Raw genomic sequence first — 26,669 nt, 5'->3', positions numbered from 1 at the left:
CCGTTGTTATCAGAGGCACTTGGGGCATACGTAGTATGAATATCTGACACGCTCGAGAATGCCTCAGTAACTGTTTTTTTTTTTTTACATTTTTGTAACTCCGTACACGCCAAACCCACCGTTAAAATGGTTTTTACCATAGAAGCTTTTCTTTTCGAAATTATTTTATCTTTCGATTTTGATAAGTTTCGACGACGCCGTTGAATTAGGTACGCCATTTAGCGACCTCGCCTCCCTATCTATGGAGTCTAGCTTCTAGCATTTAAAAAATAATATATCGAGCGTGGCTCGCTATTTTTTATATTCCATGGCATTACGTAGGTACAATGCTATAAAAGTAGCTAAAATAAAATAATCTAGCTCTAATCTGTCTTATTTTCTTACTGCCAAGTAGTGCCAATGCAGCTAGATTTAGCTTAGACAGATAAAATAATACCTATTGGCTATTTCTCTCTATTTTTTATTATTAACCTTGAACCAATAAGATATGCGTAAAACAGCTTTTATATATAGTTCAGTTTTCGAAAAGGTGCCGCGATGATACGATATTTCGACTCCATCGTTACGTTTTCTTAGAAACATCAATGAAAGCTAACCATTAATCATATTGATATTAATGATGCGTGTTATAATAAGCTCTATAATAGCGTATATCACAAAGTCACACGAGCTTTAGGGGATTGTGCAACAGTCGTGACTGCGGTAATCGCAAGTGACATATCGCCCGCAAACGCGATCCAATTTAAAATGTCGTTATGGGGTCAAGGTCATCCATCCTATGTCAGCACTATTGTTCTGATGAATGTGGGTGGTAACAACATATCGCCTACGCACTGAACGATTGTTTGATAAATTAATTTAGTATTCGATTGACATTGTAATGCAAAATTTTAAAGTGCAAACATGAGTTTGATTATTTATGATCTCGTTAGTTAAAGATGTAGATACCTACCTATGTATGTAAAGTAAAACTATAAGTAGGTAAAAATCTATTCTTTGTATTTGAAGTCTATTTAGGAACATGTATGATGTACTGTGTACGGGGAAAGATGTAAATAAAACCATTTTTATTTAGCAAATAATATATTTTGCAATATACATTTTTGTGAACAAATCATTGTAACGACATTATTTATTCTCGTTATTATTATATTTCTCATAATAATATATATACAATTATCAAACATTTGAGTATGCTATAAATTGAACATTATAACTTAATATAAATTAATCACATAGTATAAATTAGGCTTAATACTTTTGTATGATCCCTATCTTACTTCACTAAAATATATTATATAATAACTTAACCGCGAACGTCTTAACAAACGTAACTTTTCGTATTCGGATCGGCTTTGGAAATAATTTTTAAATTATGTAAAATATGAACTCATTGATAAACTTTTCCCCCCTAAAGTTCACATCATTATTCGCGTCAATGAGTTCATATTTTGGCGGTTTTCCCTTGTGTAGCTTTTTATTTTGCACGTTCCACGTATGAAAACTGTTTCTAAAAATAAATGCTTATAAAAGTGCACATTGAAAGTTACACGAGAGGCTAAGGCACTAGTGAGAGCTCGAGGGCTGAGAGTTTATAGATCGTAAGAGCCGCTGTCTCCGTTCTTGCCAATGCGGAGCACGAATCTGTACAGGATGCCGGAGATCACGCCGCCGGCGATCGGGCCCACCCAGTATACCTGTCATATAATTAAACATTAGATCAAACACGCACATTTTACAAAAAAAGGATTTTATTATAATTTATAATCATCAAATAAGAATATGTAAACATAGATACTATTACATAAAGATGTTGCAGTAATGCTTCGTAAGGCGGTGTGTCTATGTTGTCGTGGTACTTGTTTTTGTTTGCAGATAAACTGCAATCAAAGCGCATTTAGTAAGGTAGCTCTTTTGTATGCAACGATAATTCCACGCTTTCTGCATAGAACCACATATGAGAAAGTAAGGCATACAATGGACATCAACCGTTATTATGTGATATTTGCATAACGCTGTAGTTATGTGTAATGGTGGGATGTGGTAATAGAAACAGATTGCGTGATAGCTTTTTCAATTACTTTTTAAAGAAGATTATCTCGAGACAAAGGAAAATTACCTATCTATCTATATTATGTTCAGATTAAGCATCAAAGCTTTGTTATTATTTTGAGCTATTTTCTCTTATTACAATGTTACAAAGCGAGCTTATTGACATTGTAATTTGTAAAACTTGTGGCTTGACATGTAAAATCCTTTAGAATGATTGTTTTATAAATTCGACCCTAGATTATAATGTTGTTAAAACTATGTTTTTGTAACAATAACACGTGTCTTGAACTCGTGTAACTAAAGCGAATCAAGGTGATTGATCGCTGCACTTTATTTGAATATGATGTTTCTCGAATGTCCGCAATACACTATAGCTATAATACATATGTACAAAGATAATATTAGCTATATATCGCCACTTTCACATCTCATCACGTGAGTGGTCACTAAACTATTATAAAATGTATAATAAAATATTTATAAACGACTCTACAACCAGAAGTTCACCGTGTTAGTTATGCAATTTTTATGATATCAATTAAAATTTAAAATAACAAGTTAGACGATATTGCTTTACAGAATATTATGCAGACTTTAAGTCCGGTAATGGTTAGTATCTAGTAACCATTTTGATAATATTATAATTAATTAAGTATAACCACGAAAGTTACTTTAAGATGGTGATGGTCCTACTTGCTTTTTATTGGATTAAAAATAGCGATATTAACTTTAAAGTTAGTGAGAACATTTTATAATTAGTTATATAATTTAAGAACACAATATACGAAAGTGATCTGAATTAAAAATTTCCATTGTTCTGTATTAACGTTGTCAAACAACGAAAACTTTCCGCTGTTTGCTGATTCCATTAGACGACATGTTTGCAAATAATATGAAAGGTCAAATAATTTAGCGGGCGTGTGATACAGATTATTTTGTATAATATGATGTAAACTTTTAGCACATGCCATCTTCAATTTTGGTACGTGACAAATCAATAGTTGTTATCTGTATTGTGTGAAAAAATAGTTTAAAGTGCTTTGTGTTTTCGTGTTTGTTTTAGGTTAGCAATGTACATATTAATAAATGGATTTAATTTAATAGTTCATTAAAGCTTTGTTAAAGGGTTTAACAATGATCATAATTTAGTGATCATGAAAGTAACTTACCCACTGTGAAGTCCAGTTACCCATGACGAGCGCGGGGCCGAAGGACCGAGCGGGATTCATACTTGAGCCAGTGAATGGAATCTGTAAAAACATTAATTAATTATGTATAAGAAAGTTGAGAGTATTCGAGGAGAAAATTTTAATAAACAACATTATGTTTTAATTATATATTCATATGTAAACAACATATGACGTAATAAACGTATTTAAGTCGTAGCCAGACATGAAAATGACTCACAAACTATCCAAGCGTAAGCAGCTTTTTTGCGTTGAGCTTTTCAATACAAAATTATAAATACGTTATAGATTTTAGTCCTTCTATATGTAATTATTTCCTGAATACATTCCACAACATGAATAAGTATCTATATCAATATTTTTTGTGAACGTGTCATATTTATAATAAACATAATTGAGATACGCAATTTCATATTTTACTCTCAAAAGTTTATGTTTTGTTTTTTAGGAGTTTTTTTTTTTATAATAGATTTTAGGCTATATTTGTCACCGTTAAAAATAAAACACCGTAATGGCTATCGCGCGAGCCGATCCGCCGCTGGCGACAAGTTCACGAACAAATATTCGTGGGAATTCGAATATACAAAGCGAACGCGGCATTTGTTGTGTGTCGACGATGACGGATTTATCCAAGGATCGGAAAGGCCGATTAGCACTAGCCAACATAATCAGCATCTCAACTATCGCCGCCTGGGAGTAACCAGTACCGGCGTTAGGGGGACGAGAAGGGGCGATGGCCCAGGGCGACAAATTCTGAGGGGCGCCAAGGTCTGAAGTTGGAGTCTCTTGCCTCTCCTGGTGCAAACCTTCAGAACACCTCAAGTGGGCGCCACAATATTTTCGCCTGGGGTGTCAGTGGCCCTTACACCGGCACTGGGAGTAATATCGCTACTCACACAAGCCGCATGACAAGCCGTGATGCTGAGGCCGATGGCGAGCGGGCCGGAGCCCTTGATGTCGTTGCGGCGCGCGTCGCACACGCCCTGCACCACCAGCACTAACACGAACGTGATCAGAGCCTCTACCAGCACAGCCTGCGAGTAAAAAACATGTTAGCTTACAAAATCAAAGAAAAGTTTTGTCAATATTTAAATAAATTTTCATCGAAGTCAGCAAACTTAATACTGCATCATCCTATAAAAAGTATAAAAAGTGCCATGAACTTTGAAATAGTGAAATCATATAAGAGAAATCTTTGATGCATTACCTGACCATCAGTGATACCATCTCCAGGCAAAGTCATACCAAAGGACAACACCCTGTCTTCAGGAACAGCCAACTGCAACAAAGTAATTTTATTTTAATATAAAGTTCGGATTGCACTCTGTATCTCATATTATAACTACTAAATTATCTACACTTAATTGTTTGCAGCGGCAAACGCTTAGTGAAAATGCCTTTACAATTTGACCGCAAAATCGTTCCCAAATATTAGAAATATGTCTCCGAGATATCAAACGCCTTGCACGTGCCCTAATTACTACTGAAACTTGTCAAGCAAGCTGGTTGTCAAGTTTGATTTCAATGAGACGCTAACAATGGTCGTAGGTGACCTAGTATGTTGGCAATGCACCTATGATGCAATAAGGATTTTAATCGCACAGCTTGTCTAGAACCTACTGCAACATAACATTATCCACGGCAGAGTGACTCCACTTAACGATATCTCAACTAAATTGGAATTTACCTACGACAAAAATAACTTTGAGCAAAAACAACACATAGTGGTAGAAGCTTTTCAGCTTGAAAAGCGACGGCTAAAGTAATTTTATTCGTCGTTTAGAATCAAGTAATGCAAGAACATTCTTTCCGCATATACTACACGATTACACTAAAATTGTTTACAAAGACGCTATAAATTACGGTTAAACCTGATACTACAAAGCACAAATTCAAAACAGAAGTGCATAAATTAACATACAAATAGCTCGTAAATCTGTGGCGCAACCGCTTCTCCTGAATTACAGATCGTCGTGGGAAAGAATTGCAGGCTAGTCTTAAACGCCCACGACTTTAGAAGCCTCGAGGGTGCGGCCTAGGGTGGTTACTCCATTACTCTTTAGAAGAAGGAACGTGTACAGTAAAGCAGCGAGAGGCTGGTGAAATGCTCGGAGGATAATGTGCGCACGTATTATGATAATTTTTATCGATATAAGGTTTGTTAAATCTTCTTGAAAAGAATATACACTGAAATAAGAAAGGATTCAGAACCTATATACCCGTGCCAAATTGATAGTAGATACAAATTACAATTATTAATATAACAATCAACCGTAATGTAGATTTATTCAAATGTTCCTAAAAACAAACTAGAATTTAATTATAAGATCTAAGCCGTTTAAATTTCTCCAGAAGCAACGAATATAAATAAAGAAGTCACATTTGCGTATTAGATAATAGTCGCTACAAAATCTTAAATTCGTTTGCAAATATATCTTGAACCGCAGTTCAAACACGAATCGTGAGTAATTAATTTGCATCTGATTTAAATTCAAAGAGAATCTTGTGATTTGTCAGTTAAACCCATAAGCTTAATGGTATGTAGGTATTGATATAGGTATCTTTTAAGAGCCACTTCACGTCTGAAATACAATAACCATACGCAATTAAATGATAATAAATACAATTTTAATGGTCGTCGCTTGAATAAGGGATTATTGCCACTTAAATAAGCTTTATTAGAATTTTTGTGACTAACAAAATATCTTGTTTTTCGTATTATTTACGGTCAACGAACCGGTTCCATCGGAATTGAATAAATTAAATGCAACAAATAAAACGGAGAAGACGATTGGAAAGAACACTACCTAGTATCTACTAAGTACTTATTTCTCTGGCTTTGCTCTTTCAAAATGAAATTCGCTAGATAGTTTATAATTATATGAATTTCCACAATTCTTGTCTGCATTAATAGACAAGAACCGTGATCATTTCGTAACATCCATTAAACCAAAGTATTATTTTAGCACAGGTAAAAGGATATCAGTGTATCGTATCCCACATAGCATTGTAACCGCCCAATTCTCTTACATGTTACACATATGATATATCATTGATAATTATATCCATTCAATATGAACATTCGATTGCACATCTCGCTGTTCATTAATCTTTCAAAAGTCACCGAACGAAGGTCGAGCTCCAATTTGTTCCTTTATTCTAAGACCATCAGTGTCATGGCGAACGAGACAATTTTTACCAGTTACAATTAACACGCCGACGCACTATATTTGGATATGTCGTGCTTCACTTAATAACTGTATAACGTGTGATTATTTACTTCAAGTTATAATTTTATATGCTTGTAAAAACGGGTCATGTTTGCATCGCAGAAAGCCCGGCAAAAGCTGAGTTACCAAAATGTAGAGCTCAATATGATCTGCTAATTATCTACCTGCTTGAAGTAACGTGGTTTTGTTTCAAATACATAATATATTGGACAGGACATTTTTATTTTTAAGATACACTGTAGATACAGTTTATATACTACTTATTTTATTTTCTGAAATCCGGTTTATGCATCGACGGTTTATGATCAAATCGTTATACTAAAATGTTTATCTTTCCTTCCGTCTCTTTGACATGTTTTCTCTCCACATTATTGAAAGCAGAATTTTACACTTTTATCTTGAAAGTCAAAATTCAAATCTATACATGTGAAATTTTCTACCGCTCTCTTTAATAAAATATATTTCAAATCTCTATTATTTATTATATTTAAAGAAAGAAATTTTTGTCGTCATCACATTAGACCACAAACCAATCAGTAATAGACTACAGGCCCGTGTTGAAAAAATTATGGGTCATTTGACCCATCAGGTGACCTATCTAGAGCGATATAAGAGCATAAAATAATAAGATTCAGCATTATGACGTCACTTGTAAGCTGTCCACCTGAGTGCAGATGAGAATTCGAAAGTTCAGGTAGAGATTTTCTCCCCTTGTCTCCATGATTTTTGTACGGCGTTGCGGAATCATGGATTAAAAGCAGTATAGAAATAGTATGACACAGATGCCGTACAAAAATGGTGGTCCACAATGTCGGAATTTATTTTTATTTTTCGACAGTTGCCGGGGTAAATGACCAAATTTACCCCGATCGTTCTAGATAGGTCACCCGGTGGGTCAAATGACCCATAATTTTTTCAACACGGGACTGAAGTCTATAACAAAACAAAACAAAATTTTAAATAACTAATAAGTAACCAATTTACAAAATGTACATACAAAAACGACGGCTTGTTTATAGTTGCTGACAAAAGTTGTTGATTGAGCTCATAGTGAACGTGTTTGGTAACAAACTTACCCTGATGAAAGCAGCTCCAGCGACAGCCCCGAGCGTTTGTACCACGATATAGAATAATGCTTTGATGAGCTTCACATCACCAGCCGCGAACAAACCCGCTGTCACCGCGGGGTTGATGTGCCCTCCTGAGACGTGCGCGATCGCCTGTAACAAATAACGTGTTAATATTGTGTGTATATGTACAATATTTTATAAACAATCAGAAATAATGATTGCAAAAAAAATCTAATTTCACAAAACTATAAGTTAAAAAGGAGTAGTTAAAACTTTAGTTCTTCTCAATATTGTTCATTCGTAATTTACTTTCTAAAATAAGATATTCTATTTCGATAGAAGGAAAAGGAGTAGTATTTATCTTAATTTAATTAACTGTAGGTAAATATTATTGGTTCATTAGAAAATAACATGAATATCATTAAGCTTACATTAATCGATGATTTTATTAATACTTATCTCCATAAGCTCAGTAAATTACAACGACATTTAAATTACTATGCATTCAGATCGATATTAGCCATAAATAAATATTTATTTATATCTTATTGAGCTATCTGCTCGCAAATAAATAACTTGAGCATTGGATCGTGTCGCGTAATCAATAAAATGTCTTGTCATTATTAACCTATAAAGTTTGCTCGCGAGTTAGTCAGCTTATCTCTATCCATTCACTTATAAATCTCAATTAATAGGTCGTTTGAATAATACATTTTAATTTGTTAGGGAACATTCAAATATGGTTTATCTAAGAGAGTACTCTAATACTCTACTTACTCTAAATTGATTAAGAAAAACACTCTTCAATATAATGTAAAAAATATGGTTGCCCTTAGTATCAGGGACTTTGATCAAAAAAATAATGAGCATATCTAGTTTTCCATTATGTTAACATTTCGAACTACAAAGCATATATACCATTAATCATTGTTATCTGTACAAAAACTTGTTACAATATAATTATGAACTTATACATTCGAAATTATGTTATGAAAGTCATAGTCACGGTTGTTATATGTAAATGCGTTGTATTTATACGATTCGTACACAGTTGGAATAGAAATCTCAATCGAGTTTGCATATTAGCGCTTATCAGGGCCTATATCAGTCCATACATCATGTCCCATACGAAGTACATGTTATTATGTGGTTAGTGCACTATCAAGGGCAGTTACAATCCCTTAAGCGCGATTCATGTCAGCCACTTTTGCGGTTGTTAAATAAAATTTAATGCGCGTTTAATCATTTTTTACCTGGTTTCTAAGATAAAATATACCTAGATAATATATGTATTATGTTGCGTTTACAATTCTGAACAGAATTAATTATCATAAAATTTATTTCAGAAACTAAAACACTCGTCAAGACTAAAATTATAAAATACGCGTTGCGTTGCGGTATAATTAACTTTTTATGAGTTTTTCATCATTCTTCTTAATGTATCTACTGTTGTATTAATATATTTTCTTGGGATATTTATATAAATCGCTTAAACTTTATTATTTACAGCACCGCACGAGTTAACACATATGATGCAAGACTGCGTCCGCCCCGTGACAGATGTATTAAGTATTAACCATATTTTCTATTAAATTAATGGTATTGGCAATAAATATAATCAATAGATTTATTATTCGAATATCACACATCATTATTTCATTTTGTACATGTGTATTAACTGTAAAGTGTAAGTGATCATAAATATAAACCAATGAAAATTGTAAACCCATAGAGAGACGCTTGTTTTTAAAATTAGAGCAATGTTTTGTTGCATTATGCTAACCATACTGTATCATCGAGAAACATAATACATATTATTTATCCAGCCGTAAGTATCAATTATTAATTGAAACCGGAAGTAAAAAAAAGATTGCCTTTTCCCATCGATAGTTGCAACAATAAAATTTTGCCTAATTCAGTACAAAAATTTTTACAACAAAATTTATATATTTATTTAAGTACGCTTTGAAAAGGGCATGTTAAGGTACTAGAGCGCTGTCAATAGTTCACTCGATAGAGATCGGACGTGGGCATATTTGGGTCACATGTGTTGAGTGAATCGACTAATACCTGTTTTCAGATATAATGCTTATTTTTGTTTATCTTTTATATACTTAGTGTCGTTTTACGATGGCCATAAATTATGTGGACGAATATTGCGTTAGAAATTGGAATCTTGTAAAAGACATTAAATTGGAAGCTAGGGTATGGGAATTTTTTTTATTAATTTGACAATGAAAATCGGCACCATGAGAATCATGTTTGTTGTTGATGCAATCTGTTAAATTATAAAAAAAACAACAGAACAGAAAGACGCAAATCTGCGCAAATTCAAATCGATTCACGGAATGAATTCTTAAAAAACGTGGTCAAAATCACTCACAGTTCAATTAACATAAAAGTGATTGTACTACATACAAGTAAGCACATATATTTATATGTCCAGAACAACCTAGATCTTTCTAGCACACAGCCACCGTTTCAAATGCATTGTTCGTAATGCTGAATCGTAAATAAGCGATAAGGCCTATTCCTGAACTCGCTAAATGTTCGAATTAAGGAATTTACCGTACAATATAATTACAGTAACCAGTTTCCATGCAACATGTGTATCGTAAGTAGTGCACACGTGTGACAAATCGGTACGTATGAAAATATATGGTGTAGCGAATAAAGAAAGGCAACGCTCTGTGGAATAAATGTAACTCTTTCCCAATATTTAGCTTCAGTTCTTACTTCTTAGTAATTAGGGGGAATTATACGATGTTAATTGTTTTAAAACTCAAAACAGAAGAACTAACTCAATGCATACCTACCTTTTTTTCTTTTTTTTTAAAGTGGGGAAATCTTCCAAAGATACCCACGGCCCCCGGGGAAGAAGCCGTGGGTTATATCGGATTCTTACCGACTAAAACCCCACTGTGTTCCGTCGAGCCGCTTTAATGATGGGGCCGCGGGTATTGATTAGAATTCTTCCGCGACAATGCATACCTACTTACCTACCAGAAAGAGAAAAAATGTAGCCGTATGATGATATGTACATTTTGCTTGCAATAAATAAGCGTAAATTTATTTGTCTCCAAAACACTATCTTCGAGGCCAACAAAACCCCATTGCATCGCTACAAATATCAACTTTGACTTCTTTATGAGATTCTAACGCAATATAATAAATTAAATAACATTTCAACGAGTTATCGTTAAACTAATGCCCTTAGGTTTAATGCACTTAACTTCATACAATATTTCAACTTCGGTGCTTTACACCTATCAAATAAATGTATTTGCATATTCGTTTGAGACACGTTTTAAAGTGTGAAGCATACAAGTAAATATAACTACGCAAGTGATGTATAAACAAAAGTAATTGTTTGTAAAACAACAGTTCGAAAATATTTTCATTGAATACATTTTCGTAATAGTTGTGCAATGAATCATCTTCAAATTGATATTTACATATTTCTACATAGGATAAGTTAAAACAATTTCTAGAGTCATTAAATTGATCTAACATCCATGATTAATATATCAATCTAATGCAACTAAATACTTTACCATTTAAAGGTAATTCCTGCATAAGGTAAACGAACTACATAATGTATTCATCTATCTATCACAGAACATCCTCATAATGTAACATCACGTTACATAATCGGAACATTTTTATGCAATTATAATCTATTTATAGGCTCGAAATGTTTTTATTACATAAGCACTTCTGGCTGCCCACATTTACTATGTCGATAACCCTAACTCAAAAGTAATGGAGATTATCTTTACAGCACATACCTAATTTATGTAGAGAAATGGTCGAGATGCCTTCTTCGATTAAATTGCTCTTACGCTACTCTTTTTATTTTATTACATTTATAATGAAAAAATAATTTAAGAAATCATATGCTTTCGAATACGTTTTGGCCTTTCGTTAAGAAATTGAATTGGGAATTTTTAATAGGTATCATGTTACCTACTTTGTTTCTACCACAAGGACATAATTCGTTAGATGTGACGGTTTCTATGATATTTTCCCATACAGAATAAAGCATTAGTTTTGTGGATAATTCGCATGGGAGTTCAAAAGAGCGCAGTTAATTTTTTTGTGCTTATTAATTAGTTTTTTATCGTATGAGAACTCTAACCGGAGACCAACACCGTTCATAGTTTTATCTATAGTATAATGTTTGAAAATATTAGGTGTAATTAATGTTTAATTCAACGACCAACATATTTGTTTATATGAATAAAACTTTTAATAGCATGAACAATGTTGTTGGTGCCGGCAGAAATTATACGCTAGGTACATTATGGTTGGCATCTGACCCGTGTTCTCTTTACACGTAAATAAGTGTATTTCGTGAATGTCACCGCAAATTCATTCAGTAATTAGAGTGCGGCATAATTTGAGATGCAACACAGCGTGCATAAATGATAACATTTTCAATACATACGCATTTTTTATCGTAGTCATTAAATTAAACCCTAATACATTTTTAATCGGTTAAATCACATCGATTTATAAACTCACTAAATTTTTTGTGTATTTAATTAAGTATAAAATATAAATTAAATTAGATACGTCCGGCCTCAATACATCAATGTAACAGCACTAAAAAAAAATAATTAAACTTGTCCAATCGCAACTTCAATGAGAACTCTTGAAAAAATTGAAGAGCCAATTAAAAATAAACTTTTTCTTTTTATTCGCTTCATCTTATACCTACTACAGACACGGACGGAACATTGATTTAATTTATTTAGCTCGGTATCAGTATGCGGGTTTTTGCCAGAGCTATTTTTTTTTTGTTTATTTATACTACCAAGTACCGATTAAAGATCGACTAATATTTTTAATTTTCTACCGTTTCGACATACTTAACATTAGGTACACCTGCTAATAGCCCATGTTCTTGAAAACACATCGAAATCAATCATATCTCATAAATAACTGTCAAAATAATATCGTTTTAAAATGCTTGCATACAATTTAAGAGCAACAAATTACGATAACATCTAATGTACTGCTAATACCCAGTTTCAACATTTTTGATCGATTATGCTGTATGTATGGGAACGTCAAAAAATACCTCGATTTAAAAAGTAATTAAGCGGGATTTAGCTTCAAAGCCAAGGTTCGAAGTTCACTTAAACATATAATTATCATTATATGAGACGTATAATTCTGTTCACAGGTAGCTTATCTAATACATCCTTTGGAAATTTTCTTAATATAAACGCATTAAGCAGAAGTACATAGGCCATATTTATTAGGTATTTGATATGATTCAGTGGCAAGCGGTCGGATTAAAAAGTTTCTATTCCAACTTGTACACTTAATATACCTAGTTTGATATACCTCCTTATAACTAACTTATTCGAAACATAATAATTTATTCAACAAATTAAGGTCTGAAGTGTCTTTTCAACTCTACAACAACTATTTTTTAAATTTGTACATATTTTGTGATATTTTATGTAAAATGTATCAGATTTGCTTATTGTTTTTAGTATTGTATTCATGTTTAAATTCATCTCTAATAACAATATATAATTGTATTGGACTATTGGAATGGCGCACTTGAGATGGTCGTCATCGACAACAATAGAGCGCGGAAGGAATAACAATAAAAATTAAACTAACGTGTTAATGAGCCCATTGTCTGTGTTAGTTTCAACCGTGTATGGAATCTTTATGATACTCTTGCTACAAAAGTTATTTTATACAAAGCTAATTTTAATTATAAACCCTTTTCAAAAATCATTGGTCACGACGGCTAAATGCGCTCGTACAAAAATAAAAAAAATCTCTATTAAAAACTCTGTAACTGATACACTGCGTTTCATTTAACAATTTAAGAGTATTTCATTTAGGACATAAGTGGAGCATGTGGGATAATTATATAGCCCCTTATCATATAAAACATAGTCTGGTATAAATGCGAAAGAGGGCACGAAGATACAGTATGTAATAAAGAAATTCGTAACGGTACAAAACAACATACCTACCTACTAAGTAGGTACTTCTCGCAAATTTTCCAATGTATGAGAAGACTTAACAAAACGAAAAATTAGACGATCGTAAAAAGCAGTTTTCGATTACATTCACTTTCAAATCACGCAAAAGATTTTTATTTTATGTAGTCTAAACCAGTTAGTTCTGTAGTTCGGTGTACGGAGAAAGTATAACATTTCCTATCTTACTTTCTACTAATGTAACCTTATACTGCTATCAGTATCACCTATGAACCTTAGTACCTGTAATGTAATACGGGAAACGCAAATTATATGGGGATTTCCGACGTTTGTTTATAACCCTATGTTTTTACATCTACTTTTCTATAAATTCATCAATTTTATAGACCACATCTCCCTAGTGGAAATTTAAACAAAAAACGTAATGCTATCTATTGAATATTTTATCTGCATTTTATTGGCCATTATACTGCAGCTATACTTAATGTAGTTATGTTTATAAAGTATTTAAATTACATTTTCATTGTTATTGAGTTGTTAGTATCATTTAGGTTTTCTGACATCAATCGATACTATTTCTTATATAATGTATTGATATCCGATAAAAGCCTTTGATGAAATAGTATCTACCTTCGTCCATTCTCTTAATGACTATTTTACCAAAAAATCAGCAGAAACCAAAAGCCAAGTCAGGTAGTAATGTTCACCTTATTCCTCCCCTTTCGCGCCAATTAATAATAAATTAAGACAGTTTAAAGCCGAATGTAGGAAGATATAAGTATACCGGTCCCATGTAGGTCAAGTGTACGAACACTTGATGGTCCACCGCGTTACGTCACACAGTAATCAATATATTAATAGAAAAATTAATATATAATGCCCTAGGGCAGTATTGCGATATGTGTAAATGGTATCGATTTACTTGAAAGTAAAATTAGTTTGGGAATTATTCTGAATGGTTATTACTTACTATCAATGTAAAGTCTTTTGTGTATATTTATTTATATGTATGTTTATTAATATTTATTATACAATTTTCTTTTACTTATATGTATGATATTTATAATGTGTAATATTTGTTTATTTTATGAATATTATTTCCACTCTTCTATTTCGGTCTGTAGCTGTTCTTCAAACAAGGGGGCCACTGAAAATCAGTGCTGTGCCGTTGATGGCACAGCTAAATACTGAGTTGGTCCCTTTTTGCTAAAGGTCTGCCACACTTTTGTCTCTTTCTCCGTTTTTGTATTTATTTTCTTTTATTATATCTGTTGTTGGCCTTTGGTAAATAAATTCTTTCTTTTTTTCTTTCAGTTCTTCTTTTCCTTCAATTAGTCAGGGGCAGTAAATACTAAATATGCAACCAGAAGATAATCTTTCTCAGTTGAATAATAAAGTCAGTATCTATCTATCTATCTCTATGGATATAATATTATGTCATATATGTAAGGAATTACCTTGCTCAGCTCTTATAGCGTAATTCGGTAGCAATTAGCATATTATTTTTCTCGATTATTGTGATATAAATCAAACACAGGATGCATTATCCATTAATAAGGCTATAAACTTGCATTTAATCGATATAACGGCCTTTAAAATATATCATAAATAAAGTCGAGTGCTCTCTTGTCAATAACATAATTAGTTATATAGAAATGACCCCCAACCTCTAATCCTAAATGCAATCCCACAGAGTTGCGTCACGTATGAGATCGATTTTGCAATATTTACATTTGAGCCCATTGTCAATTAATCCCCGAGGCTATCAATTGAGAATATTATTTATCGGTACAAAAGTAGATAAAATAAAAAAGTTTAACAAGGTTGCACTTGCCGATTGCCGAATTAATGTATGGTTCTGATTTATTATTAATTGGATTGGACAACATTTAGGAGGAGATTTAACCGCAAATGTTAATGAATGTTTGAAGTTTATTAGCTGACCTTCACCTTAATTGAATTAGGGTAGGATCTTTCAAATGTATGCATTTATTATTTATAATCAAAATGACAATTTAATTCACTGGTAAAATACTAATGTATTTAATCATAATATGTTGCATATTGCATATCCCTCTTTTAAACACTAAACAAGCCAAAACCATGCATAAAAGAAAGCTTCACGATAATTTTACATTTACATACATTTTTTTCGCATTGTGTTTGAAGCATTTTATTATAATATTAATTAAAGTTTTAATTACAATTGTGTTCACAGTGTCCGGTCTTTCATTATTTAGGTATGTATATCAAATTTACATTACTCTGCTCACTACAAAACAATTATTAAGAGTCAAGGATTGCAGTATTAAGATTAAGAGGTTTCAATGGACAATGATAAGCTTAGTCCGATGACTAGACAATAATAAACGAGCTTGATTGTGGAGTACTAACAATAGGCGCTTCAATTAACGCACTATTTAAGACTTTTTGTTGACACATACATGTTATATATAGTTAGATTTAAGTAAAAAATATAGACCTATACAATGTAGTATTAACAATGATTTAATAATTAATTAACGTATATGCAAATGTGCGGTGGTAGCGCTTACCATCAGCCCCTTAGACAAGTGGGTTTCTATTTACGTTAACTTTAGTAAAATAGAATGAGAAATGAGAATGTATGGGATTGACATAACTAAGTGATAAGTCACGTGCTCAATCGTAACGAATTAGTATACACCATCTTTGCTGACTACCTATATCATAAAAAAATATCTCGGAATATCTATCCCATAAAACAAAACGATTGCTTACTTCTTAAGAAATATTTACGCATGTATTGTATTATAATTCATATTATGATGAAATTATTCATATAAGATTTTTTATATTCGGGAAGTGCCCATAAATCTAAAGCTGGCGGAAATTATATAACGTTATTTAGCACTATGCGTTGAAATTTTATAACCGTATCTATTCCGTTTACGTGACCTAAAGAATTCGCTATGCTTACTAGGTATATTTTAGAACAACGAGATTAATATTATGCAAGAACACGACTTGAGAATTTATATTAACTACCTAGTACGCCGTATTTAAGCATTCGTTTTGTTTTGCTTCAATTTAAAGAAATATAAATAACGAACCTGGAATACATAAACTTTACCGTTACACGCCTCACATTTATAAGCGGAATAATTTGAAAAGTAAATTTTTTGCAACATGGGCCAATTAAGTACTTATCTAGACTGAGGAAGATTGAATGCATTGATACGTGAAAAGGCAAGAATCTGGGTAACCCACTATCGTCGGCAACCGTTCGAGCTGAATTGACATCTTGATCAACGTGTAATTTAAAAGTACTTAAAAAACAAGAAGAAACATTTAGCGAGCACTTTCATTAAATATCTCGACTTTCCAATGTTTCTTATTGATATTTAATAGGATCATCTTCTTAACTATTCATTCGTTTCGATTGCCATTTTGTTAACAAATTGCTTGGCGCACGATTTTATCATTTAACAATAAAATTATATGGTTTATTAAACATGAATACTTTAAAACAATTCTATATAAATAATATATAACATATATCATCATATTATCTTGTATAAAAAGTAGGTATAAACTGTAGGCATATGTTTTGAAAAGGTAGCAACCCCGCGGTCCGTAAAATTAAATTCCAATCCATAAATATATAAATTAATATTTCTTCAGCCCAAAACTTTATGTTCAACGAGTATAAAATAAATCCAAACATAACTACTAATAATTATAACTCAACATTTAATTACATCATTACTGTTTCGATAAAAAAGTTAAAATAACTGCTGTCACAGTGGCCATGCATGTTGCAGGGAGATTTAAGCGCCGATTCTTTAAAAATATATAACCTACGTCTTTATTACTCTTAAAGCGGTACATGTTACATTTTGTTGCAAAACTGATGATAAATATATCGAAACTTTTTGACCTTTAATTAAATAATGTACTTAAAGGGCAAATAACGTGTACCTTACCTAATAATTAAGAAATAAATCGCTTTCGTAAACTCGCGTATTAAGAGGAAAATTGGTAATTAATTAAATATACGAACAGCTGATGATAATAATTAATGCCATTACATCGTTAAAGACAAATTAGAGCAGTTAACATGAGAACGTTTAATATTCTTTTGAATATTTTAGATTCTAGTAAGGGGTAAGGACAGACGAAGTTGAAGTTTGGTGTTACAAAAACGATCATGAACTGGCAATTTTTGTTGGGAATGTTTATGTATTAGTGCTTTTGAAGAATTCTTTACACGCGAGAGTTCCGACGCAAAGTCTAGTGTAAACGACTTGATTAACGAATATGTAAAATTATAAAAAGGTGTCGAAATTCGATCGTTGTTGTAGGGCTAATAATATTCGCAGTAGTTTTTTATCTTGACAACTTTTCAAGCTTGCGAAATGAAGAAAAATGTCACGGTCGGTTATCAAAATTATAAAGCAAAAGGGCATATTCAATGCACCACATTGATTAAAACATCAAGTGTTAACTAAAAATTATTGTAAATAATAAATATTAATTGGCTTAATTTATCTTGTCAACTAAGTATTCACAATACACGAACGGTTGCAATATCAAAGCTACGAGACGTAAGAATTTTTTAAGTGGGGAATAATAAATTTATCCATAAAACAAGTGACGTTATTATGCATAAAAATGTTTGTAATGTAAAATTTATCCTTATGTATTTCAAGTATAAATAATTAAATCTAAGTTGAACTAGAATATGTAAAATATTTACACTTATTTTTATTTCTACATATTGAACTAAAACAATTTTATTTCTACTTATTACTATTATTTCTCTATAAAAGGTACCTACCTAATTTATAAAACACAATATCTGTTTTTAAAGTAATCTATACATATAATAAATCTGTAGAAAGGTCAATTCTGTACATTGAAAATATTGAAAAAATAAATAGCAGGGGGTGTTACTGGATAGATACCAAACCCAAATATGTGATTAAAAAAATTTTTGTCTGTCTGTCTGTCTGTCTGTCTGTCTGTCTGTCTGTATGTGAAGGCATCACGTGAAAACTAACGGTTCGATTTCGATGAAACTTGGTATAATTATACCTTATTATCCTGGGCGTAAAATAGGATACTTTTTATCCTGGAAAAATACGTAGTAATCTTAATTTTTCAGTTTTATCCATACACGTTGTTCTGTAGAACCGCGAACACACGTTGCGTATTATTAAAGGCCTAGCCGTATTTGGGTCCAATAGAATTTATAAGATGTCATTGTCAGAGTTACTCAAAATGGAGAAATAAACCATCCACGCGAAGACCGACATCCGCGCGGACGGAGTCGCGGGCGGAAGCTAGTACTAAATAATTGAATAAACTGCATTTGCATATAGAATATATTAAAAATAAAAATAATATTTGTAACAGGTAAAATAAATGCAATAGGTAAGAGGCCGTCGACCATGGATGTTGCATAATGATCTGTAAACGGCTCCACGCAGTCTGTTCACAAAACATTAACACGCACTCGACGAAAATATTCGAGATGTCTTAATTCCAGAGTTAATTTTAATTGCATTCTAATATTTATTTAATGACTGACACATAAACATTTCCAAATAAATGAGTATAAATTTTTTGGTATATCTGTGCTCACAGAAAAAATGCAACTGTCAAAAGATCAAAGTTCATTTTACCGCCAAAAGTACAAACGTGTATTACTTGTAAATAAATAAAGATTTTATGAGGGGAAAAAATACATTATTAGAAATTATGTGTATTGTATAGGATGCGTGTTTTGCAAATGTTTGACTTTGATGAATATTTTGATTAAGTGGGGCAAAAAATTACTTCACGACTTCATTTAGTTTTATTTGTTATATTAAGCCGGCCTTGATCTAACGATCCCATAACTATGGCTGTAAATTAAAACGTTTGAACCTTATATTTATTTTAACATTTTGGAAAGTGTGATGTAGAGTCACGATTTAGTGACGAAGACCAAATTACAGGCAATCAAAGACAAGGTCACCGTTTAATTATTACAAGCAAGATGCACACGAGATAATCACGGCTGTTGTTTTAATAAGATTTTTAGTTTAAAATTTAACTTACTGATTGCCTTAAAAAATAAAAAGCTTACTTGCTTTGTTTATGTGGCTGGTCATCTAGCAGAATGTCTCTTTCATAGATAATAAACTAGAATAATTTAAATAAAATAAAGCTTGCATAGTCTGATTCCTAGTAATATACGTTGCGTTTACGTTAGGGGCGATAAAAATATCGGAAATCATTGCACATGCGATAACAGACTGTAGTAAAATTGTGATTATACTGTAACATTTACCCACTACTTCAAAACTTTGCGAAGATTATTGTATTGGAAACACACTAAATACATATTATTTAACACCATTCAATTGAATTTACTATTTACGTTTAAACATGACGATCTTATTAGTGTCAGCTAGATTGATATTCAAATATCGTGTCACGACTTTCATGATTATTTATGTCGTATGTCTATTTTTTATTAATATTATATCATTTTAAATTAATAAGTGTAGCGTAAAAATTGTTCGACTTTAAAGTTCACGGTGAAATGAATATACTCACCGGCTTTAATTTAAGAACATTTTTTGTATCTCGTTTTGAGGAAAATTAATATTTTAATTGTTAAGTGTATCTCACTACATTGCAACCAGAAAACATGTTACAAGTCCACGATCAACGACTTTTTAAAATTAAATTTGTTTCGTCGCATAATTGTTAATAAGGTATCAAGCGCCTTGTTAATTAATGGCAATTACAGTAAGAAGTTATCAGGTCTCAAGTCTCATTAATTCGTATTCAATATATGGTTCTTAATTATATTTTTATGTAGGTTATCGTGATATCGCTTTAATATTCTAAAGACATCGGCTCTCAAAAACCATTTAACTGCACTTAATGATTGTTTTGATGTTATTTTATCTGGAATCGTCTTTGAGCATTATTTTGGAGTTACGGTATTTTTTCTTACAACTTATAATTAGTCCTTTCAACGAAATCTACAGTTAATAATAGTACTGACTCTATAATTTGAAATGAATATTTGGAATAAATTTTGTGGCTATTCAAAATCTTTCTTCTATTAAGTTAATAACATATTGTGAAACGGCACGAAACAGACGAAACTAATATTAAAAAAATGATACGTTTGTACGTTTTTGCAAATAGACATCTATCTATATAGTATATAGATAAATAGACATCTATCTAAAGACCCAGAAAAAACCATAGGCTACTTTTTATTCGGGAAATCCCACAGGAATGGGATCTATGCGGGTTTGAAATCTTTGAAAAAAATATGTATATGTAAATGATAAAAATATGTATTGACGTTTCAAAAGTGCTTCTCGAAGAAGTCTAATTGAATAAATAAATGTTTGAGTTTGAGTTTGAGTTTTGAAAACGCGGGCAAAGCCGCAAACCTAGTACTTTAATTTGTCACATAAGAACCTTACAATATACATATTACATTTTTGAGTAAAATCATGTAAATCCCGTTAGCATAAAACCCATATAAAACTAAAATTAAATTATTCCAAAGAGATGTTACTGAAAACAAATATTACAATAATGATAAATCTATAAATATACACTTGACACTTTACCAGCAAATACTGGCTAGATTCTAAGTATTTTTTTTTTCGGTAAGCAATTTCGATTTCCTGTTAGTTTCAATTACATTTGTATTTTTTGTCTTTCCTTTGTTGAATGTGAGTGCTTGATAGATAGCGGTACTTGTGAATAATATCGTATTGAGTTGTTCATATTAATACCAATATTTTTACATGACTTAAAAATGTATTTGAAATAATTAAATTTAAATATGAAGGACAGAAGACAAAATAAAATGTATCACCTTCATAAATACCAAAAATTGACCACTTTTAATAAATAATATTAAATAGGTATAGGACCGGATGATTGAAAAATAAATTTAAGGACCTCATTAATTTTTGATACTTAACCATTAAGAAACACAGTAATGAGTTGTGTTTGCTAATGTATGTATTTAAATTGAAAATAGCTATTAAAGACACCTCTGAGGTCTACTGCATCATAAAATGCAAGACTTCGAAGGTTCACAAACAACTATACGCACGTAAATGAATATTTGTTTAATGAAACAAACAATTTTTCGTAACCAACGCACTTAAGGCAACTCCGTAAAAGGTAGACTTGGTTACATTTTAACTAAAAATACTTTATTTTGGAATAAATGTCATTGTAGCCAGTATTCTTCTTGATCGATAGAGTGACATGCCACTATGATAATATTATGGCTGTAAATATGTAGGCACTCTATTAATACATATAAAAGACATTACTGTTAATTTTTTTAACTCGATAATTCTGGAAACATCCAAATGTTAAGCTAATTTACATGAATGTTCTGCTTGATTTTCCATTGAATATAACCAATGAAACCAGTCTAACGTGACGAATGTTCTTTTTGGAATCAACAATCGATCTTCGATCTTCAAGCAAGCAACCGGGCATTATGCCGGTCAGGAAAAATGTATTTTCTCTGTGAGATATATTATTATAACATGTGTGGGAAGTGGCATTGGTATCACATATCATTGTATCATTGTGATGGTAATGCGTGATTGACAGTTGTGTAAGAGTCGTGACGCAATGTTATCCAGGGAATAGTACTGGTTATACTGGACATACCAATGCTATTGTTAACAGATTCGATAGACTGTTTTGCATTTACATTCGGTGTAGTAATGTTTGTATGTCTTTGGCTTGTTAATATTAAAAATTAAATTTTAAATTTCAACGCTATACCATATTAATAGTATAATCATTTATTTCTCGTTACCGTAACATCTGTGTAGGTATAATGTATTTTTAATACTTATTTCTGTTAATTTTCGGTTTCGTAATTTCGTTATAATATCTATAGGTATCTACTGTATATAAATTCAATTAAATTATCCTATGTTTTATACGAACGTAAGAAACATATGAAAGACAATAAGATCATAAATCGTAATCGGAGCGAATCGAATTCATTTGAAATGCTTTCAATTGTATCCAATAACAATTTAACACGTAATACATTATTCTTTATCCTATATTGTATAACTATATCTCATAGATAATAACATAACAGAAACATCAAACAGGATTGTATATTAAGAAATTTTCTGCCACTGTAGTTGCACACATATTGATGTATCGCATTATCTAGAAAGCAGTATAAAACTAACAAATTTAAATACAATAATGTAATATGTTTTATAAAATTCACGAGTTTATTTTAGGTTCAGCAAAAAATATTAATAGGTATGTAATACAAATTATTAGAAATCATTCTCGCAACATATCATACCATAGTATTATATTTTTGATTAATTATAAAACACAAAATATACTCAGTTGCCAATCGGTATCTGCATCAACATTTCTATGGACCAATTAGTGATTCAATCTTATCTATTATCAGCTACTGTTATGTCATTATCTACAATCAAGAATTTGACCTCCCGCTGTGATTAGATAAAATAAAAAGCAAGTTATTAATGAACACCAAACTTCCTTCGATTAGTTAACGCTAAGCAACACTGATTTATAAAGATTACCGCATGTTCAATCTACGTGGAAAAAATTGTATCAAATAAGAAAATGAACATGAAGGCTTTCAGGTGCTTTAAGGGCTCAAAGATATTAATCACTGATAAATGACTCATCAAGTTTATTTTAACGACTATTTTATTAGCAACCTTGAATGTTTATACTACATCGTTTACATCTTTCAATTTTCTCTTCATAAAATTTTCAACATTAATTTCACAATTAAGTTTTACCCATCGCACGTCCGACAAGCTTGAAAGCTGTTGAACATCTATTACAATACACGTAACACGTAACACACACGCTAATAATGTGTAAGAAAAGTGAGCAGTCAAGGGCGTTCAGTTAAGTTCACAGTCATGTTGTACTGTAACTATTTGGTAACTGTTATACGTACATATTGAACATCATAACGGGATACACCCAAACACGAGGTATCTGCCCATTAATTGATTGTGCAATTAAACCATATTATTACGTGTTAAATATTCCCGTTATTTTATTGCGGGTATTTGAATATTTGATTATTTAACGGGTGTTAAATCGGCCTAATACATGAAGTTAATTGCCTTTTATAGAAATTAGTTCACAATTACTGGGAACTTCTATATCATTACAAAATTTTGTAACATTTCAATATTAAAAGATATTTAATTTTACCTTTAGATTGGATAGTTCAAGCTTCTCGCAAGAAATTATAACGTAGGTAGATAGTGAGAATCTGCTTTCCTAATACTATAATAATATACCATAAAAATAACGAATGAAAACGGTCGTGTCTTCTAATTAAAATTTAACGGATATAAAATAAATGCTTTTATAAATATAGGCTTTTAATATTAAGTGGCTCACTTGTCAAAGTCAACTAGAAGGAAAACCGAACAAAATAAGCTCGTTTAGAAGTTATTGAAGCAATAATTCCAAGAACGCATTAAGCCCATCGCAGCATTGCTGTTTTACAGCATGTCAAGTGTAACATGCTGAGTGATTAATGTGAACGAACGACGGGTTAATCTACTTCAAAACACTAATTTGAAATGACTCATTTTATTTCCCATATCTTGCAGCTATGTATTTATAACTGCATAATTTTCTGAGGCAGGCTATAGCAAATTCGCAATAGGTAGGGATGTTGTACTTCGCACGTGATTTTAACGCACTCGTTAAATTATATTGGTTCATTATTCGACTTAGAAAATCCAAACATACCTAGTTCACACTTAATAATCGTTGATCAGTTAAACTCTATTCTAGGCTCAAATTTCTTTATTATGTAAACTTTTACAAGTATTTTTGAATAGTCATTTTTACGACGTTTAAAAAATGACGGAAGCTGGAAAGTTTTCACGTCGTAGTGTATAATTTATAATTAACACCGCTTCGATAAGTTCTATCTCATTGCTTCTAGAAGAATCGCCGGAGAATCGATAGTTCGAGATCTTTAAAAAAATTGATGAAAAACAAACAGAGCAATTTACCGAAAAGGTATTATTAAAATGTAAGGTCTGAAGTCGAAAAATAAAATAATTATGCCTTTGACGCAAGCAACAATTTTGGGAACGTTTGCGTACTTCCCCAGTTTGAAGTGAGTCATAAATGTATCAAGGGTCAATTTGGTGCAAAAATAATTTGCAATAAAAAAACATACACATTAAGATAGATGGAAAATTTTAAGTCAGAGTTCCATGTATTTCACAATAATAATCGTATTAACATTATCTTGTAAAAGGTTTGTACTATTACAATACAAATCTAATAACATATTTTAAATCTATATCAAATTTGGTCATCTTTCTCATTAGAATTCCACTAATGAACTTCCTACGGAAGTAGGTAACCTAATGAAGCCTTATTAAGGACATGTATTTAAATATAATTTCGTGTCCTCTTGAATGAGGAAACTTAAGAGATAATGCACTGATTGCTGCTGTAATTATAAATAACAACACGTAGAACATCGTGATATTCATATTCATATTAATATAACAAACCGCGTATTAATTAATCTATTCATTTTGGATACATTATAACCACTTTATATTGCAGCATTTTATAAGTATTTACATGCACCTCAAGCTCCAACATGCTTAAAAAAACAAAAAAAAATCTCAGTGATCAAAACTATTAACTACGAAAAAAACCTAATTCACATATCGATACAATCTTCTCTATTGATATCAGTGATTATAACAACACTGTTACAGCAACAAGCAAGAGCAACTAAAAACTAGATTATTTTATTGTTGAAACCAATTGTGCTACTTTAACACTAAGGAAGCAGTTTTAATTGGTATTTGGTGTATTTTATGTCAATTGTCGTGAGTAACTTAATAATAGCTACCGGAATAATCATATATTATAAAATATGTGCATCGTGCATTATTAGTTACTTATAACACGCAATAAGACAATGTAATAATAATATGTTACGGTTAGCCTGTGCAAAAATGCGAACGGACAAACCTGTAAGGCTGTAGGTAAAATTAAGAGCTGTAATAGACATTCGTAATTCAAAAATAAAGGCTTGTAATAGGACTCGAAGCGTTAATGGTTGATTGAATAAGATTAATCAACAGTTTTTGATCAGTATAAATTAAAAATATCAATGGCTGTGTCACAGATATATCAAACATTTGATCAATTTGCGCAACGCCTGAGGTTAAGCGGGCGTGATTTACAGATGCAGTATTCGTGACCAATCGACGCGATAACATTCTCCGATAGTTTGTTTAATGACGATACCCGTGTAAAAAGGTGTTAGCAAATCATAATAGTGCCTGAAATTTCCAAATGTGTGCTCGGAACTTGGCATTGACAGTTACCCTTTATGAGTTTGACAGTAAATAACATAAGAGAGCCGTATCGAACGCTCGTAGCCATGGCTGTCAAATCCATCCGGCATTATGTGTCGAACAGAGATATATATACTGGCTGTATTCGTATGTCAAGGCTCACTAATTCGTCTATTTTGCATATTGGCCTTTTAATGATATTGAACGGAACATGTGTAATACATTTTACACTCGAGTGATTACAGGCCTGCGACCGCGTGAGAGAGGCCGGACATTGAATAAATTGACTTAATCTGGATTATTGATTGCTTTATTTGTTGCGATGATGTTGATAAGTAGGGTCATTTGTAACTTGTAATTAGTAGAACGTCTTTAGAAATGTTTTATCTTTTTAAATTGGACGTTTAATTAAAATGAAATATTACAAATAATTTCATGACAACTAACTTTAAAGCTTTCGAGAAGTTCGTTTGAAGCTTATATTACTTTCAGGGTTAAATTTGTGTTGAATATTTAAATTAAATTTATTCATCATTCTTGTTTCAGCCAACACAGTCAAGATTTATTACTATTTATTAGACAATTTTCGGGGCTTTAAGTCACTTACATATTTAAAAATTTGACCATAATTTGTATTAATTCAAAGCTACTTCTAGTTGAATATATGGCGATATCGATCTGAACATATTCTAATAATAAAACCGCTGATATGAAACACTGTAGCATGTTATTTAAACACCGTTGTTCTCAACACCTAGGTACACTATTA

General features: G+C 31.7%; 1 protein-coding gene across 6 annotated transcripts in view; it reads right to left on the bottom strand.

Annotated features, from left to right (window-relative positions):
* Positions 1 to 1,064: 1,064 nt before the first annotated feature.
* The window catches only part of LOC123701667 (aquaporin AQPAe.a), a 52,361-nt gene continuing 26,756 nt past the window's right edge, over positions 1,065 to 26,669 (bottom strand). For all 6 annotated transcript variants that reach the window (XM_045649167.1, XM_045649175.1, XM_045649199.1 and 3 more), the window contains 5 exons: positions 7,546 to 7,689; positions 4,447 to 4,518; positions 4,136 to 4,273; positions 3,222 to 3,302; positions 1,065 to 1,697 (listed from right to left, as the gene is read on the bottom strand). In XM_045649167.1, coding sequence (XP_045505123.1) covers positions 1,593 to 1,697; positions 3,222 to 3,302; positions 4,136 to 4,273; positions 4,447 to 4,518; positions 7,546 to 7,689 — 540 coding nt within the window. In that variant the 3' untranslated portion in view covers positions 1,065 to 1,592. The remainder of the gene's footprint in view (positions 1,698 to 3,221; positions 3,303 to 4,135; positions 4,274 to 4,446; positions 4,519 to 7,545; positions 7,690 to 26,669) is intronic.

This window comes from Colias croceus, chromosome 2, assembly GCF_905220415.1.
Source record: "Colias croceus chromosome 2, ilColCroc2.1".
Taxonomy (NCBI): domain Eukaryota; kingdom Metazoa; phylum Arthropoda; class Insecta; order Lepidoptera; family Pieridae; genus Colias; species Colias croceus.
The sequence above is the reverse complement of the archived record's forward strand: the minus strand, read 5'-3'. Positions and strand labels throughout refer to the sequence as shown.